Source organism: Falco cherrug, chromosome 4 (genome assembly GCF_023634085.1).
Source record: "Falco cherrug isolate bFalChe1 chromosome 4, bFalChe1.pri, whole genome shotgun sequence".
Classification (NCBI taxonomy): Eukaryota; Metazoa; Chordata; class Aves; order Falconiformes; family Falconidae; genus Falco; species Falco cherrug.
This window is the reverse complement of record NC_073700.1, coordinates 28963038-28978193: the sequence shown is the minus strand read 5'-3', so window position 1 is coordinate 28978193 and position 15156 is coordinate 28963038. Positions and strand designations below refer to the sequence as shown.

The 15156-nt window shown below is 51.7% G+C and overlaps 1 protein-coding gene across 1 annotated transcript; it reads right to left on the bottom strand.

The window, feature by feature from the left end:
* Positions 1-279: 279 nt before the first annotated feature.
* On the bottom strand, positions 280-9541 carry KPNA7 (karyopherin subunit alpha 7). The gene is made up of 10 exons (XM_005435651.3): positions 8593-9541; positions 7730-7864; positions 7082-7167; positions 5439-5707; positions 4885-4967; positions 3440-3703; positions 2843-3076; positions 2314-2496; positions 1515-1664; positions 280-460 (listed from the first exon to the last, which is right to left on the bottom strand). Exons 1-10 carry the CDS (start codon positions 8656-8658, stop codon positions 380-382), a joined length of 1551 nt encoding a protein of 516 aa, XP_005435708.2. The 5' UTR covers positions 8659-9541; the 3' UTR covers positions 280-379.
* Between the last annotated feature and the right edge of the window lie 5615 nt (positions 9542-15156).

Here is a 15156-nt window from a genome sequence, read left to right as displayed (position 1 = left end):
CCCACTCCAAGTCCAGCCTAGAAGTCCCAGCACCAGCCCTGTGAGGCAGGTGGATGTGGGGTAGCATGCTGCTCCCCAGCAGCCTGATGCAGTTAGCAGAAAGTTTCTGGCTGGCTGCACTGCCACCCAGAACACATGCCTAGGAGCTCCAATACATCTCTGCAGGGCCTTAAGACACTATAGAAAAAAAGTTTGCAAGAGCAGCTTCCGAGAGAAAAAAACCCAAACAAACCAAGAAGTACAAAGCCAGCAATGCAGTTTATTGACAAGTTTCAAAAGTAAAAAATAAAGACAGCATCTTTGCTTCTCTGGGTTTGGATGTCTCAGCTCTACCAAGACACCTACACCCACCAGCTCAGAGCTATATAGTGCTTCAGCTTCAGAAGTGAAAGTTCTGCTTCTTCACTGAGAAGTGATACAGCCCATCTTCACTAGTCCGAGGCTGCAGATCTGGATTTTCCTACAAGGAAGTCGATAGCCACCCGTTAAGGCTTCTGCGTCTTAATAAACCTGAGCATCTGCACCAGAGCTTGCCTGAAGCTTTTTACAGCAGCTCACTGTTTTATTCTTGTTTTAAAGAAGTTCTGCTGCTGTAATAAGCCCTTAAGATCAACTTGGCTAATAGAGAGAGCTAACAGACAGCCCAAGTCCTCCTGTTCTTCACAGCACACTGAACCTGCAGCATCCCCGAACCTCAGAGTGGCCAAGGCTACAGGCTCAGACACCAGAGGTGGAAGAGTGGCTAGCGGCAGAACCCTCTCAAATGAAATGCCTGCTTGGAGCAGCAACAAGCCAGGACTGCTCTGGAGAGCCGTTTCCTTTGCATCCCACCCCTCCGGCGGGTGGTGGTGTGGAGGAGAGCTCCCTCCACACCCTCCCAGGGACACCCCACAGACCCTGTTCTGGGCAAAGGACTACAACAGACGTTTGCTCCCTGCTGCTGCAGTTCACATCTAGACTTGAACCTCAGCTCCGAGATCTGCCAGACTGCTAAGCCTCTTCCCTGATGTTTCCCCATCTGTGAGACCAAGACCAGAACTGAGCATAGCATCTGTGACAGTCACGGGACACTTGCAACTGCTAGCTGGTGTCCTATCCTTTTTTCCTAAGTTTGTTAGCATGAGAAGGGTCAAGTAATCCAAATGCAACCTGAGCACGGTTATCAGCAGAGTAGGAGGCTTCCATTCATAGTGACAAGCTAGCTCAGCTCCAAAGGAGGAAACTTCTCCACATTTGGTATTCATACCAGCCACTGCAGTAACTCCAGTTACTGATGCCAGTTTAAATTCCAGCAGCAAGATGCTATCAAGGCAGCCATATCTCTTGTGCAACTCATCAGCTGACAACTCAGAGATTTTACAGGCCTTTAGAAGCAACTGGAACAAGCTGCAAGGACTACTCTGGTCACGTAGAGGTCTCCTCCAGAAACCTCTCAGCATCCTTGAAGGATGTGCTTTGTTCCAGTGTGTAATAGCTTTGCGTTTTCAGATGAGAGACAGCAAGAGCTCACATACCTCACCAGAAAAGTATTTCTCTATGATTTTCAGTGCAGCTTGGTAGACCATGTTGTTTTCATGGGTTTGCAAGGCTTCAATTTTCTCCAGACCATCAAGCTCTTCCACCAGCAGACACAACCTTTCTGTCTCTCCCAGCTTCTCAGCTACCTGTAACATCAGATAACCAAGCAGGAAAAATATAACTTATCAGTAACAGGTCTGAGATGGCCTTTACTGTAAGACCCTGATCTTGCAAGTCAAAGGACCACAGACCCTGCATTTATGGGCCTTACCTGGTCCCAGGGATGTGACTATTTTGTCTATGAAACATCAGTCCCTGCCGGGATTACTGCACAGCGGCTTGGCTGCCAACCCAAGAAGCTAGCCAAGCCCTACTCCGTGACATCTGAGAAGCAGCAGGGGTGACCTGTCACCTATTTCATTTGCAGAAGCCATTTCAGTGGGTTAAAGGTGCCACAAGAAGCAGGCACACAGACGCCAGCTGGCAGTGCCCCTGGGGCCACCTGGTTCCTCTGCAGCTGCATTTCTGCAAGACCTTCACCTTTGTCCAGCTTAGGGATTAATATGTAACCTCTTATCCTTTCCAGAAGGAGGCTAAAGTCACTGGAGGTGGAGAGGAACATTTTGGGAACTTAATCTTGCCAAGCCCTTTGGACAGCCCAAGAGCGTCAGACAACACGAAGTCTACTTCTTATTCCTGCAAGATTAGCAGCTGCTGCTCTAACCACGCAGTGTGAGCATTCCACCCACACCTCGCTGCTCTTTTGGAGAAGGAATGCAAGAGAAGAGATCTTACCGAGAAGATATTTGAAATGGTATCCAGGATGACCAGGATAGTTTTGCTGTCTCTGGCCAGGAGCAGGTTGAGCAGAGGTTTGAGGACCCCAGCCCGGATGAGCTCCACCACCTGCTCAGTTGTGCCTCCTGTTGTGAAGTTGGCCACTGCCCACACAGCTTCCTTCTGAGCTTTGAAGTCTCCCTGGAAGACCAGCACCGTGAGGGCTTTCCCAGGCTTTAGCACCCCTCTAACATCAGTGTCAGGTGAGGGCAGCCATTGCCCTTGCCTTCTGTTTGGGCTGACCCACCTTCCCCAGGACTTTGAGTGATGGGTGGACCCTGGCAGAGCTGCCAAGAGCAGCTCCAAACCACCCTTTCATGCGGGCGTAGTGACCAGGCTGTTCCAAGGATCTCAACAGCTTTGCAGCAGACTGCTCAGGTAGCCCTTGGGCACATGCTGAGCGCTTCACAGATGAGGCACCACGGACCTCATGAATCCCAGCATGGCTTCCACAGCAGCCATGTCCAGCACTGCATCCCTCCCTTACCTTATCGAGCAGCTCCAGCAGAGGCGGCAATAACCCACAGGTGATGAGTTGTTGGATCTGCTGGGAAGGCCCTGCCGCAATGTTACTGAGCGCCCACACGGCTTCCTTCTGTATAGTTGACTTTGCATGTTGCAGGAAACCGCGCAGGACAGCCAAGACGCCAGCGTCGATAGCTGCCTGGGTCTGCTCATCAGTCCCTGTGACTACATTCCCAATGGCACGGAGAGCTGGAGTCTAGACAGAGATTAAAAGATGAGGAGAATCCTTACCTCAAGGGCTATGTGCCAGAAAGTCCAGCAAGATCCCTCACTAAGTGCTTGATCCTTCAAATAAGGAAAGCATCATGGGTGATTATGTTGCATTTACAGACCTATCGTCCTCCTGTTTTGCTCTAAGCAGCTTTACGGTTTCTATCTAGCCTGGCAGCCACCGCAAGCTGGAACAGAGCACTGGCTTGACAAACACAATCCAAACTGCAGTCTGAGGAGACAGACCACACTTGCCACAGAGTCAGCGGCAAGTAAGACATGCCTTCCCTCTCCTCAGACATTCCTACGTTAACAGACCAGAGACTGGAGGTTGCCAATAGTTTCGTACCATAATAATCAGCTCCAGGCTGGACATGAGTTCCACCAGCCTCGGGAGAATCCCTGTATCCACCACAATTTGGATGCGGTCATTGGAGCCGTCAGTCAGATAGGAAATGGCCCAGCAGGAGTCAGAAATTACATCCTTGTCCTCATGTTGTATGAGGCAGACGAGGACTGGCAGTATCTGCTTCACCGCATCCAGGGAAGGGTAGGGGTTCTTGTTCCTACAGAGGTTTGATAGTGTCCATGTGATGTTCCTCAGGAACCCAATCTGAAACACAAGGGAGGTGTAAGATCCTTACTGCATTAACAGGTGAGGAAGAGGCAGCACCCTTGATCTGATCCCTACAGCTCAGGGATGTATTCAGAAGAGCCTTCTTGAGGACTGAGGCTTATTTGAAGAAGGGAGATTAAACAGATAAGTGACTAAGACAATGGATTCATCCCCTCCCTCCCCAGTATTGAGTTACAATAACTTAAGCTCTAGTGGTGTGACAAGCTACTGTAACAAAGGTGCCAAACAGCTTATTTTCTGGTTCCTTGGACAGATTACAGAGATTCTTCAGACACAGTCAGGAATTTGGTTTTTAATATAGCATCAATCAGAACGAGCTGCTCATTCTGGAGTAGGGCACCTCAAGGGTTTAAGTTGCAGCATTCAGACAGTTCATCCCAGTAAGGATGCTCCCAGGAGAGCAGAGCTACATGTAAAGCATTGCAGTTACCAAGGGGTGTGTTTCTTCGTAAAATCAAGGGTGCATTGGGCTAGGAATAGAGCAGACAAAAAAAGTCATTTGTTGGTCATTCCCCGCCCCACCCCACCCCCCCAAGAACATCTTGCAATATAAACTCACAGAAGGCCTGGAGAAAGTTTTCTTAACACTAGCCTAAGAGGCCATAGCTATGCCTACAGAAAGCATACAGCTTCCACCCCACCCAGGGACAGAAAATCTGGAAGCATTGGTACTGCTGTTACAGCCCTCAAAAGAAGGATAAGGTGGACTGGAAAAGGTGTAAGGAGAAGGTCCTTCTCCTCCAGAGACCAAGAAAGCAGTGGGGCAGGCACCACTGCAGAAGGGCAGAGATAAGCCACAGATCCAGCAGTTTAGAGCTGCCCCAAAAGTACCAGGAGGAAGCTTGAAGGGCAAGTTCAGCCCTTCCACATGCATATGCAAGTCTACCTTGTACCCTTTTCATCTTGTTCCTAACCTGAGATAGTTGAAGCCGAATAGGAAAGATAAGACTAGAAGACATCACATCACCTTAAGACAGCCTGCTTGGCACCCCCAGCTTTGTATGTAGCTGAGAGGCAGGGTCATCAAAAGCAGTTTAGGACAGGGTCTCATTCAGCTACACAGACAGCTTGTTGTGCTCCATCATCTGGCTTGTAAACCATTCACCCATTACCCAAGTGATTAAGAGTGTTAAGCCAAGAAAATGAAGGTTATTTACTGGAATTGAAGGCGACACCAGAGCCAGCAAGGGAGGAATCACATTGCATCTGATAAGAGCATCTCTGTATAGAGGACCATCGCCTGTACAGATGAAAAAGGGTTGTTCATGGCATCTGCCCAAGTCACAGGACCATCAATACCAAACAGCAATCAGACCTGCAGGCACAGACCAGGGCTGGGTGGCCAGGCTCCCTCACCAGCCACACACCATTAAGAGTTTCCAGGTGGGGAGGTAGACTGGAGTGCCACAGTGGCTGCTTCATGGCAGGCCAGCCAGACATGACCCATTCTGCTCTCCCCGAGAGCATCAGCGGGTTACACCATCCCAGCAGGATGGAGCCTTGTACTTTGCTTTGGCCAAAATCCTCTTGCAGAACCAACACAGGGTCTCTGAGGCTGCCAGGCCATATGGAGGGGGTTTCAATAGGTGCAGCAGCTTGGAGGCAAAGCTGCAGGGACACCAGGCTGTCTTGAGGAACACCAATGTATTTAGCCACCCAGCACGGGCTCCTCTGCCTGCCCCTGAGCCCAGGCCTGGGGACCTCTGCCTACCTGCGATGTTGCCCAGTGCCCACACGGACTGCTCGCTGATGTGCATGTGTGGGGAGGACAGGAGGGAGATGAAGGCTGGGATGGCACCTGCCTCCACCACCACCTTGGTGTGCTCAGAGGTGCCCGAGGCAATGTTAGTCAGTGCCCAGGCTGCCTCAAACTGCAGAGGAGCATTGTCAGCGTAGGTCAGGAATTCAACCAGCCTGGGGATGATCCCCAGCCTGATGATCTGATTGATAGGAGGGTCATTCTGCCTGGACAGCATTCTCCTGTGGGAGAGAGGACAGCACAGCCTGCCATGAGAAACCCTCTGTGGTAGCATAATCAATCATAACCAGAGCAGGTACAAGGTTGTGGCTTGCAAGGGCAGCATTCCCCCACCCCCCCAAGATGTGCTAGTTCAGCATCTCATGTCAGCAAACCCTCTGGCAGAGGAGTTGCCATAGAGAGGCTTCTGCAGAAGATGGGTCTAAAAAAGATGCTGAAGCAACAGCAGGGTTTCTGTTAGAGCGCAGTACTTCACACATCCTTTTGGGACCATGACAACACAATTCCATGCTCCCCACCTTGCAGGAGTTTCAGACAGTGAAAGTTTGGTGTCTGCAATTTGTTCTCTTACAGCCTGCAAGCTGCCTCTGCTGCTCCCTGCCTCAGGAGCACTGCCCAGCCCTGCGCAGAACAGAGCTTGCATTTAAGATGAAGCTCCACAGACCACTTTTCCAGCTAAACCCCAAGAATCACTGACTCCCCACTGCTGTTCCCCACCTCACACATGCACAGAAGTGTGTGGAGCTGCCAGGGAGATGGGATCAGGGCATTGACTGCATCCAAGAAAGCCAGAAAAAGAAATTTTCAGCTGATCTGCTTCCAAGCCTGGTTTGTGAGTGCTGGCAGCGCTGAGGTGCAAACCCACAGCTCAGGGCTGTGTCAGTGCTGCAGATGGTGGCCCTCCATGGCTTGGTGGGCCACCAGGGCACTTTGGGCAGGCAGAAAGTCAGCTCCACGCCAACTACAGCAGATTAGGGAGCCAGTTGTGACTTGCTCCTTGAGGAAGGGTCTACTCTGGCCATCCCCCAGTTAAGACCTTGGGAGCAAAGCTTTTGATCTGCTCACCATGAGCAGACAGATCTACAGCCACTGCAAACAGAGCCAGTCCCCCAGCACATGGGCAGATCAGGACAGCCAAGGAAGCACCAGCAGCAACGCAGCCTCTCCTGGACCCTCAGGAGACAGCCCTGTTGCCAGCTGGGGAATGATGGCACCCTGTGATCTTTCCTGCCCCCACCCAGGTGGGGACAGCCCTGCTCAGCACTGACCCTTACAGAGCCAAGCTCACCAGCCCTTGTTCTGCCCAAGCCTTCGGCACTTGTTTTCATGTGGAATCCAGTGTGATCCCAGCACAGGCAGCAGCTCCAGGAGCCACAGCCAACCCCTTGGTTCAACCACACAGGTCCCTGCCACAGGACTGTCCAGAGCCAAGCAAGGCACACAGAGCAGTCACCAGCTGAGGTTCCTCAGGGCAGTTTGGGTTACCAGGCTCCTTTGTCATCTCTTCAAACAGAAAGAAGTGCTTTCTGCCAGCAAGACCCACCGCAGCTCCATCGGCCACCTCCCTGCCAGTGAGGAGTAGCCAGGCAGCATACCTGGTGGCCTGCGTGGCTTGCAGCTGCAGCTTGGTGTTGCTCCCACTCAGGGCTTCAACGATTTCCTCCCAGGACAGCTGAATAATCTGTGTCACAGGGAATGATTCAGAGTCAGACAGCAAACCAGGGCTCCCTCCAGTTTAATCTCTGCAGTCAATCAGCTGTCTAGACCCGAGTCAGTCACCACTTCATATCTAAGCAGTGTCTACTCTTTATGCAATGCAGTTTCGAGATGAGGCAGAGGAAGAGAATCCACAAAAGCCTTCAAGGCAACTAATCCTTATAATCAAGCAAGGAAAGAGTCACTGACACACCATAATGGGCCTACAAGCTCAGTAATTACCCCTCAGTGCACAGGGAACCAGACGGGAGCCCCGCCAGCTCCCAGCAAGCTGGAGCACCAGCCTGTTCAACCTGACACCGAGGGAAGCCACAACAGACACCACCTCCATGCAAAAAAAAAAAACCTACAGAAAAAGGTTAGGCATTCTGAAACACTCCAGTGCCGGGCATGGCGATCAGGAGCAGCACTGGCTATTTAACCCAGGTCACCCAAACTGGGCTTGGTAGCGGTCCAAGTAGCAGATGATACCTACTGCACAAGCCATGGCACTGATCCTGCCCAGGTGCAGAGCACCCAGCACTCACCTCATTTCCTGTGTCTTCTGGAGAAAGACTCTTCTCCGTGAGACTGAATGAAATACTCCTGCGCTTCAGGATCTGGTCATTCTTCTTGGCCTTTCGCAGCTCAGTGCTCACCTCCATCCTTTGCCTCCGCAGGGCCTGGCAAGGAGGAGAAAGGCACCAATGCCACCAGCGTCTGCATCACCCAGTTCCCCAAGGAGCTCATCTCTGCAACCCTCTGCCCCAAGTTTCCTACACAAGGGGTGCAGAGCACCAACATCAACCACAACCCCCCAGGCCACAGGAGATGGGACCAAGTAAAGCCTCTCACTTTGTGCCTCCCAGGGACACGGGCTGCTGGGTGAACCAGCAACCAGTGGGTGTTTTTTAAAAGTAGATTTGCTGAACCTGAAAGGCAAACCCTCATCTCCTCTACTGGCTTAAAGCAAGCTGACAGATCCCATGGTCTGACATCTCATAGCAGCCCCCTCTCTGCAGAGATAACTGCTGCGGAGAACCCAGCAGGCTGGCACTGAACCATCTCCCTTCCCCAGCACAGCTCTGAGTCACCCGGCCAAAACTCATGTTCCCCCTGCCTCTGCCACCACACTCCTCGCAGTCCAGCTCCACACCACAGCTCAAAAAGCTAACCGAGCACTCCTGCTAGCAAAGCCAGCCCCGGCTTTGCTGCCCTGTACAGAATGGCTACGGTTGGAAGGGACCTCCAGAGGTCATCTTGTCCAACCATCTGCTTAAGCAGGTAGATTGGGGGGGGGGGGGGGGGCGGCAATTGCACTTCAGAAGCCTTTACATCAGCTGCTGCCATCAGGCAACCCCCCAGTGGGCTCTGCTGTTGCCCAAAGGGGATGGCACGGGTAGGTACTTACGGCCAAGTCCTTGCCCTTGTTCTTGAACATCTTCATCCGCTCACTGCGCTCGTTCATGAATGACATCTTGGCAGGTTTGAGAGAGGTGCCAGCTGAAACCCTTTGTGTGCTTTTGGGGTTCAGGACAGAACAGGGTCAGGTCACAACTACACGGCAATATCCACCTCCACCCACAGAGGGGTCTGGGACCCCCACACTCCCCCAACAGCCTGGGCCACACATGTCCTGCTCCCCAGCCCCTGGCAAGGGAATGCTGGAGGTCCCCTGCCCTAGGTAGAGCTCAGAAGGATCCTCACACGCTGCCGCTGAGCCACCGAACTAAACATAAGCACAAACTACCACTTTAATGCCAGGCTACAAGAGTCACAGTGGCTGCCGTAATCCCACAAGGATGGCAGACCCCCCGACTTCCCACAGTTACAGGAACACCACCTTCCACCAGCTCTGCTCCCAGGGCTCTTAGGTTTACTTAGACACACAGCCCAAACCTGGCAAGGTGTCTTCCCTCCAAAGTCACCAGCTTAAGGTCTGATTTAAGGACAAGCAGCTACATCCAAGCCTACTTACTCACCCCACTACACAGCCCAGCTTTCCACACTGGGACTCCCCCACTAGGAAAGACACAAAGTCACATGCAGTAGCATGAAGTAACCAAGTTCAACTACATAAAGGGCTCTCCTGGAAACCCAGCTACCAGTAAGGATTATCAGCTGAAAGACTTTAAATAGGGACCTGTGAAAACAATTTCTAAGCCTCTCCTAGTAAGAGCCACAGGCATACACACAAGTAAGGCCAAGAGCAGCCCTTCAAGCAGCTTTTGTCAGAGAGTGCCAGGCTTCCACCCAGCAGGAGTCAAGATGTTTTCAGAGCAGCCAGACACCACCAAGGGCTCCCTAAAGCCAGGTTGTGCTTAAACACACTCAGAGGCTGATCATACCCAGGTGGCACATCTTCCCCTTCCCTCCAGGCTTACAGCCAACACCTGTGGCTCAGGTCAGCCAAGAGCTCTTCTTAAGCCATCTTTCCAAGTTATAAGTTTTTGGTCCTCTCTCTCCCCCTCTATTTCCTACCCCAGCAGCCCACAGCAGCTCTTTGCCCCAGCACAGCAGTTAGCCACCAAGCTGCAGAGGTCCCCCAGCTGGCAGGGGGTTCAGGCTGAGCCACCTCCTGGCTCAAGCCAAGTGCAACCCCCAGGGCTTGCACCCCACATGCAAACCTCAGGGTCTGCTTCAGCCTGCCTTCCTCTGCTTCACCTCCATCAGAGGAAGACAGTAGCATCACAAAAACACCACCTCTTCCTGGGGAAGCTTCCTCCACCCCCATCCCAAGAAGTGCACCACAACCCCCTCAGTGACACTAGCCAAGCAGGAGAACCAGCACAGCCCCAAACAGCAACCCCAAAATCACCACAGGGTGGAAGGGACCAGACTCCCACCACCCCAAAAGAGGAGAAGAGCTACTCACCACAACACCCTCTCACACCCCATCACCCTCAACTTCCTCTTTTATTGCCCCATGAAGCCATGTACCCCCCAGCTCCCCCCCATGATTGGCTCTTCCCAGGACAGCCTCCCATTATCTCCAGCTGCCCCCTTGCCATGGCCACCTGGATGCACCTAGAGGAAGATGGATGGTGATGGCTGCCCTCCTGCCTGGGCTGCCCCGCTCAGTCCCGTCCCCCCCCCCGGCCTCCTCCTTATGTTCATGCTTTGCCTGCTTTGGCCTTCTTTGTGGCCAGATCCTTCAGAGGAGATGCCAGCCTACACGTGTACATTGTCCCGTGACACCAGGGACAGTTGAGGTGCTGCCTCCCCATCACTGTGCAGGGGGTAGGCAGTCTGGGGATGCCCCTGTTTTGGCTGGCTAGCTGGAAGATCCTTGTGGGCAGTGATGCAGGCCAGGAGAACAGCTGCCTTTGGCTAGCAGGGACCGGGACCACAGAGCCAGGTGGTAGCCGAGGGCAATCAGCTGCACAGGGGTTGCAAGTGGGCTGAGACAGGATTAAAAAACTCGGAGCAGCAGGTGCTGGGCGGCTGGCTGGCATGAGCAGGAGCCCAGCATGGCTGCAACAGGAGGTAGCATGGAGAGAAACCCAGCAGGAACCTATTATCCTCGTGAGTCATTTAGATTTTGGCCAGGAGCTGCTGGGCAGCTCTTATCATGTATGTTATGTGCTATCACAACCTCCATCAGCTTTTGTCAGGAGATTGTTTGCATTTACGGTGCCCTAACACCAGTTACACGCTGATGCTCAGGCTGCTTGCACAGCTTGCCCTGCTCCCTGTGCCACTGCTCCAGCCATGAGGGCCAACAGCATCCGTGCTCTCAAAAGAGTGACTCACAGCGGGGCTTGGCTACTGTGGGCAGTTCTGGGGGCTCTGAAGTGCTGAAGGCCCCCTGGTTTTGCAAGCCCTCCAGGCCATCAGCCGTTTTTAGCAAAGCCCCGTAAACCCCATGGCATTCGTTCACCTCCGTGCAAAGGTACCAGCCCATAGGGAGAGGAGGAGCAGTGGTTGCCAAATGGGTAGGGAAAGTAGCTATTAAAATATTTAATTAAAACCTGATTTTAAATTACTTGACATCTTTTTCTGTTAGAGAGCACCATAGTTCAGAGCAGGCACCTGGGCTCGCTGCAGGAAGGTGGGAGCAAGGGGGTGCTGGGAGGCAGGTGGGAGCAGCACCCACTGCCGGGGGCTGCACCCGCTGCATGGGCCTTCGTACCCTGCCAGCTGTGCATGCGGGAGCCACTTCAAACCAATTTATATGAGTTTCAGGGAACAACTAGCTCACTGTGCAGCTATTTCCAGCATGGAAATACCTATGGAAATATGCTGTGCAATACCTGGGCTGCTTGAAGTCATGGATTCAAATCCCGGGATCATATAAATTCTCCCTCTCAAGGTGAATGAAATGAGTTGTACAAAGCTTTGTGTGGAAGATGATGGGGGGGGGGGGGGAGCTGAGAAAAGACCTTCAGATAAATCTGGTGTTCATAGGCATTAAAAAGCCAGTTGTGCTAATCCTAGACGCTGTATTTTTAAGCTTCAAGTGCCACTGGTTGCATTATCTTGTTTCTTGGCTACTTGAGACAGGAAAATTACATTTCAATTGCTTTTTAATTCAGCTTAATCTGGTGCAAAAGTTGGTGTGCACCCTCTAATTTTGTTTTCTGTGCGGTTTGTTTCCACTAATTCCTAATCAGCCAATGCTAAATCAAAACAGGCCTGGCTCAAGCTGAAATAGATGAGTTCTCACAACCTTTCCAAGCGATTTAATTAAATTGGCTTAAAATCATGCCCTAAGATAAGTGGGGGCAGCCTCCTGCATAGGCCAGCCCCCAGCATTTGCTCCTCTGCCTGGAGAGCTCTCTCACCCAAGGGGCTGCACGACGTGAACGTGCAACAAGGCTGAGAGAATGTTATCGTTACCCTGGGCTGCTCTTTTTCTCTCTGCCCTTTCCATTCCTTCTCCACCTGCCAAGTGCAATCAGGCCCATCCTGTTCGGTCCGCGGTCACTGCCAGCACAGGGAGGGAGGGGATGGAGAGAGAAAAACATGTGCAAATTGATTAGTAACCCCCTCCCCAGTTCCGCTTCAGTCACTGATGGCACAAGGGGCGGCACTGCCGAGAGCAGGCAGAGGATGAGCAGGGCTGAATTCAGCCTGTGCCAAGGACACGGGCAGATCGATGTTTGCCAAACCAGAGAGGGAACAACCACTGGAGGAAAAAGCCCCACCGTTTCAGTTTTCAGCGTAATAAGAGGGTATCACAGCTAATGGAGAGGAAAGGAGATAAACCCCTAAATCTACGTGACAGCATCCCCTGAGCTCACCCTTGTGTGCTCAAGCTGAAAATCCACACTGTGACAGGTATGAAAAGCTGCGGTTCCAGTTTAGAGGTTTTCTTTGTGGCTGCTCTCTCGCACCCTGCCACCCTTTGTCCTGCGCTCCCACCAGGGCACCGCAGGTTCGTTAGGCTGTGACTGGTGGCGAATTAAAAAATACTAGTTTTAAGCCCTGAGAAAAAACCAGTGATTTTTCCTCTGTTTTTTCATGTTTCTTTAACAGGTTTACCCTCACTGCGTGCAGAGAGAGGTACTGGTTGGGCAAGATGTCAGCGTGTGGCATCTGTGGCAGGGTTAGATGGGGCAGGAGCATCCCGGGCTCCATGGCAGGAGGTTGCAAGGCCACAGCAGCTGGTCAGAGCAATCCCTCTGCGAAAGGAGAGCCTCAGCTGGCAGGGAGCGAGCAAAGGTAGGGATTCCTGCCAACCCCCTGAACGTCTGCTCTCAGACAGCATATTTTCTCCGTCAGCTTTAATGTAGCCCATTAAGTTAACATCAACAAATTAATTTTACTTATTAGTTACAGTAACAGCAAGGAAATATCCATGTGGGTTCCTGAACCAGCTGCAGAGGTAACTGCTGGTGGATGCGGGGCAATTCTCAAGTGTGGCAGGGATGAAGCCTGGAAATTCCTCCTTTTTCCATTTGCGATGCATCCTCCCAGTGCAGGATCCTGGAGGGAGGCCGCACTAACTTTGCAGCCTGCAAAGGTTCCTCCTGAGGAGGCAGACAGGCAGCCAGTGCCCCCTCTGCCCCCCCACCCCCAGCCATTAGATTGATTTCAGTCCTATTGTTTGTGCAGCAGCCGCGGGTTTGGGTTGAGATCAGAGCTGCATTGTGCCAGGCACTAAACAAGCACATAATAAGTGACAGCCCTGTCCGTTACAGTCTATCTAATCAGGGCATGCAGAAGGTGGGAGAAGGGATTTATTGTTATCCCTGTCTTACTGCTGAGCCAGAGGCAAAGCCAAGCACCACAGCTGGATTTTCCAAGGCTCAGGGTGCAGCCTGTTGTTTCCCCTAATTTAGTGCAGCAGCCTCAAAAATTGGTCCTGCTTTTCTCTCCCTCCACTTTTCTCCCACTCCCCCACTTTTCTCCCCCTGCTCCGCTGCAGCCGGGGAGCCGTGGGGATGTGTCAGTTCAGACAGCTCATTTGAAGGGAAAACAACCCACGAAAATACAGAAAGGAGTATGGGTTTCCATCAGTTTGGTTGAAACAGCTCCTGCTGTGGCCGTGGGATTTTTAGAGCTGGTAGACAAGGGGGACAAGTGTCCCTGAGGGCGGGCAGCAGCACAGCATCACATCGCGCATCTCCATTGCATCTCGCATCTCACATTGCTGGCAGTTATGGCAGGTCAGGGCAAACCGGACCCCAGCCCAGTGCCTCGTCCCTGTGGTCCCTATGGGAACGTACCAGGGCTCTGCGATGGCGTGGCACCAAGAGGAGGGAAGCCTGTTTTAAAGACAGCTTAATTTTCTCCCAAATACCTGAGAATTTGGCCTGTTGAAGTTGGGTTTGATAAATACCAGCTCTGCTGTGGTTGTCTGCTGCACTGTGGGACTTCATTCCTGCAATTCTCATTCAGGTTTGCTAGGCTTTTGTGTTTGGTTGAGCAAATAGATCACAATACTTCTGTGAGGTTACATGGACTCGAAAACTTGTCCCTCCGTGTGGTGCTTTTCAAGGCAAAGCGTTCTTCAGTGCCTTTTCCCAGCCACAAACAGGATCACTCACTCAGAAATGTAGGTGCTGAAGAAAGAAAAGGAAAAAGAAGTCACATTGATGTGATACGGAAGAGATCTAGATCCACTGATAAAGAGGCCTGGCAGAGCTGGGGATTCCCTGGGAATGAAGGAGAAGGGAATTGCTGGCGGGAAGACAGCTTGTAAAGTGGGTATCACCATGAAGTGTAACGCCAACCAATTATCCCATCAGCTGGGCTGGAGCCAGTGGGAGCTCCAGTGGAGCTCCCTAAGCCTGGGCTAGAGTTGGTGGGAGCTCCAGCTCCCTGAGCCTGGGGAGGGGAAGCTCGGGAAGAGCGGCAGGCTGCAGTGGGAGCTGCACGAGCTCTTCCCACTTGCCAAACGCAGCTGCTAATGTCCGTTCAGCAGCCAGTGTAAGTGATGCCCCAGAAAACCAGCACAGCCCTGGAGGGCTTGTAACTCCACACCAGGCTGAACGTGAAAGAACTAATTTTAACTTCTAAGTAGCAACCTTTCTGCCAGCCACAGAGGGATTAGAGTAACAGTTTTTGAAATTATTTAAAAATAACATCAGACTTAATCATAGCTATTTATTAAATCCATTATCCTCTGTCAGCTATGGGACACTGATTTATTCAGCTGTGGAAACTATAATCACCTATGGCCAAAAATCTTTCTTTCCTTTTTTTTTCCTCACAGGCAAAAAGTAGTAATTATTCCTTTAGTCCCTGAATCTACAACTCAAGGAACTGAAACAGTGAAATGTATGGTGAATTTGGGGATGAGACACAATGGGGTGATGAAGAAACCTTGGAATTACTGAAAAAACCCATAAATTTGTATAAATCACGCATGACCGTGCTTCATCACACCTAGCAGGAGAAAGGCTAAGGTGCTCTCTAAAGGAGTGGAGTACCTTGTAGATCATGTAGGAAAGAGAAACTCCATGAAAACATCAGAAAACCCGTATAAATCATGGGGACCTGAGCCTCTGGATGCCACTTTGTGGTCCAT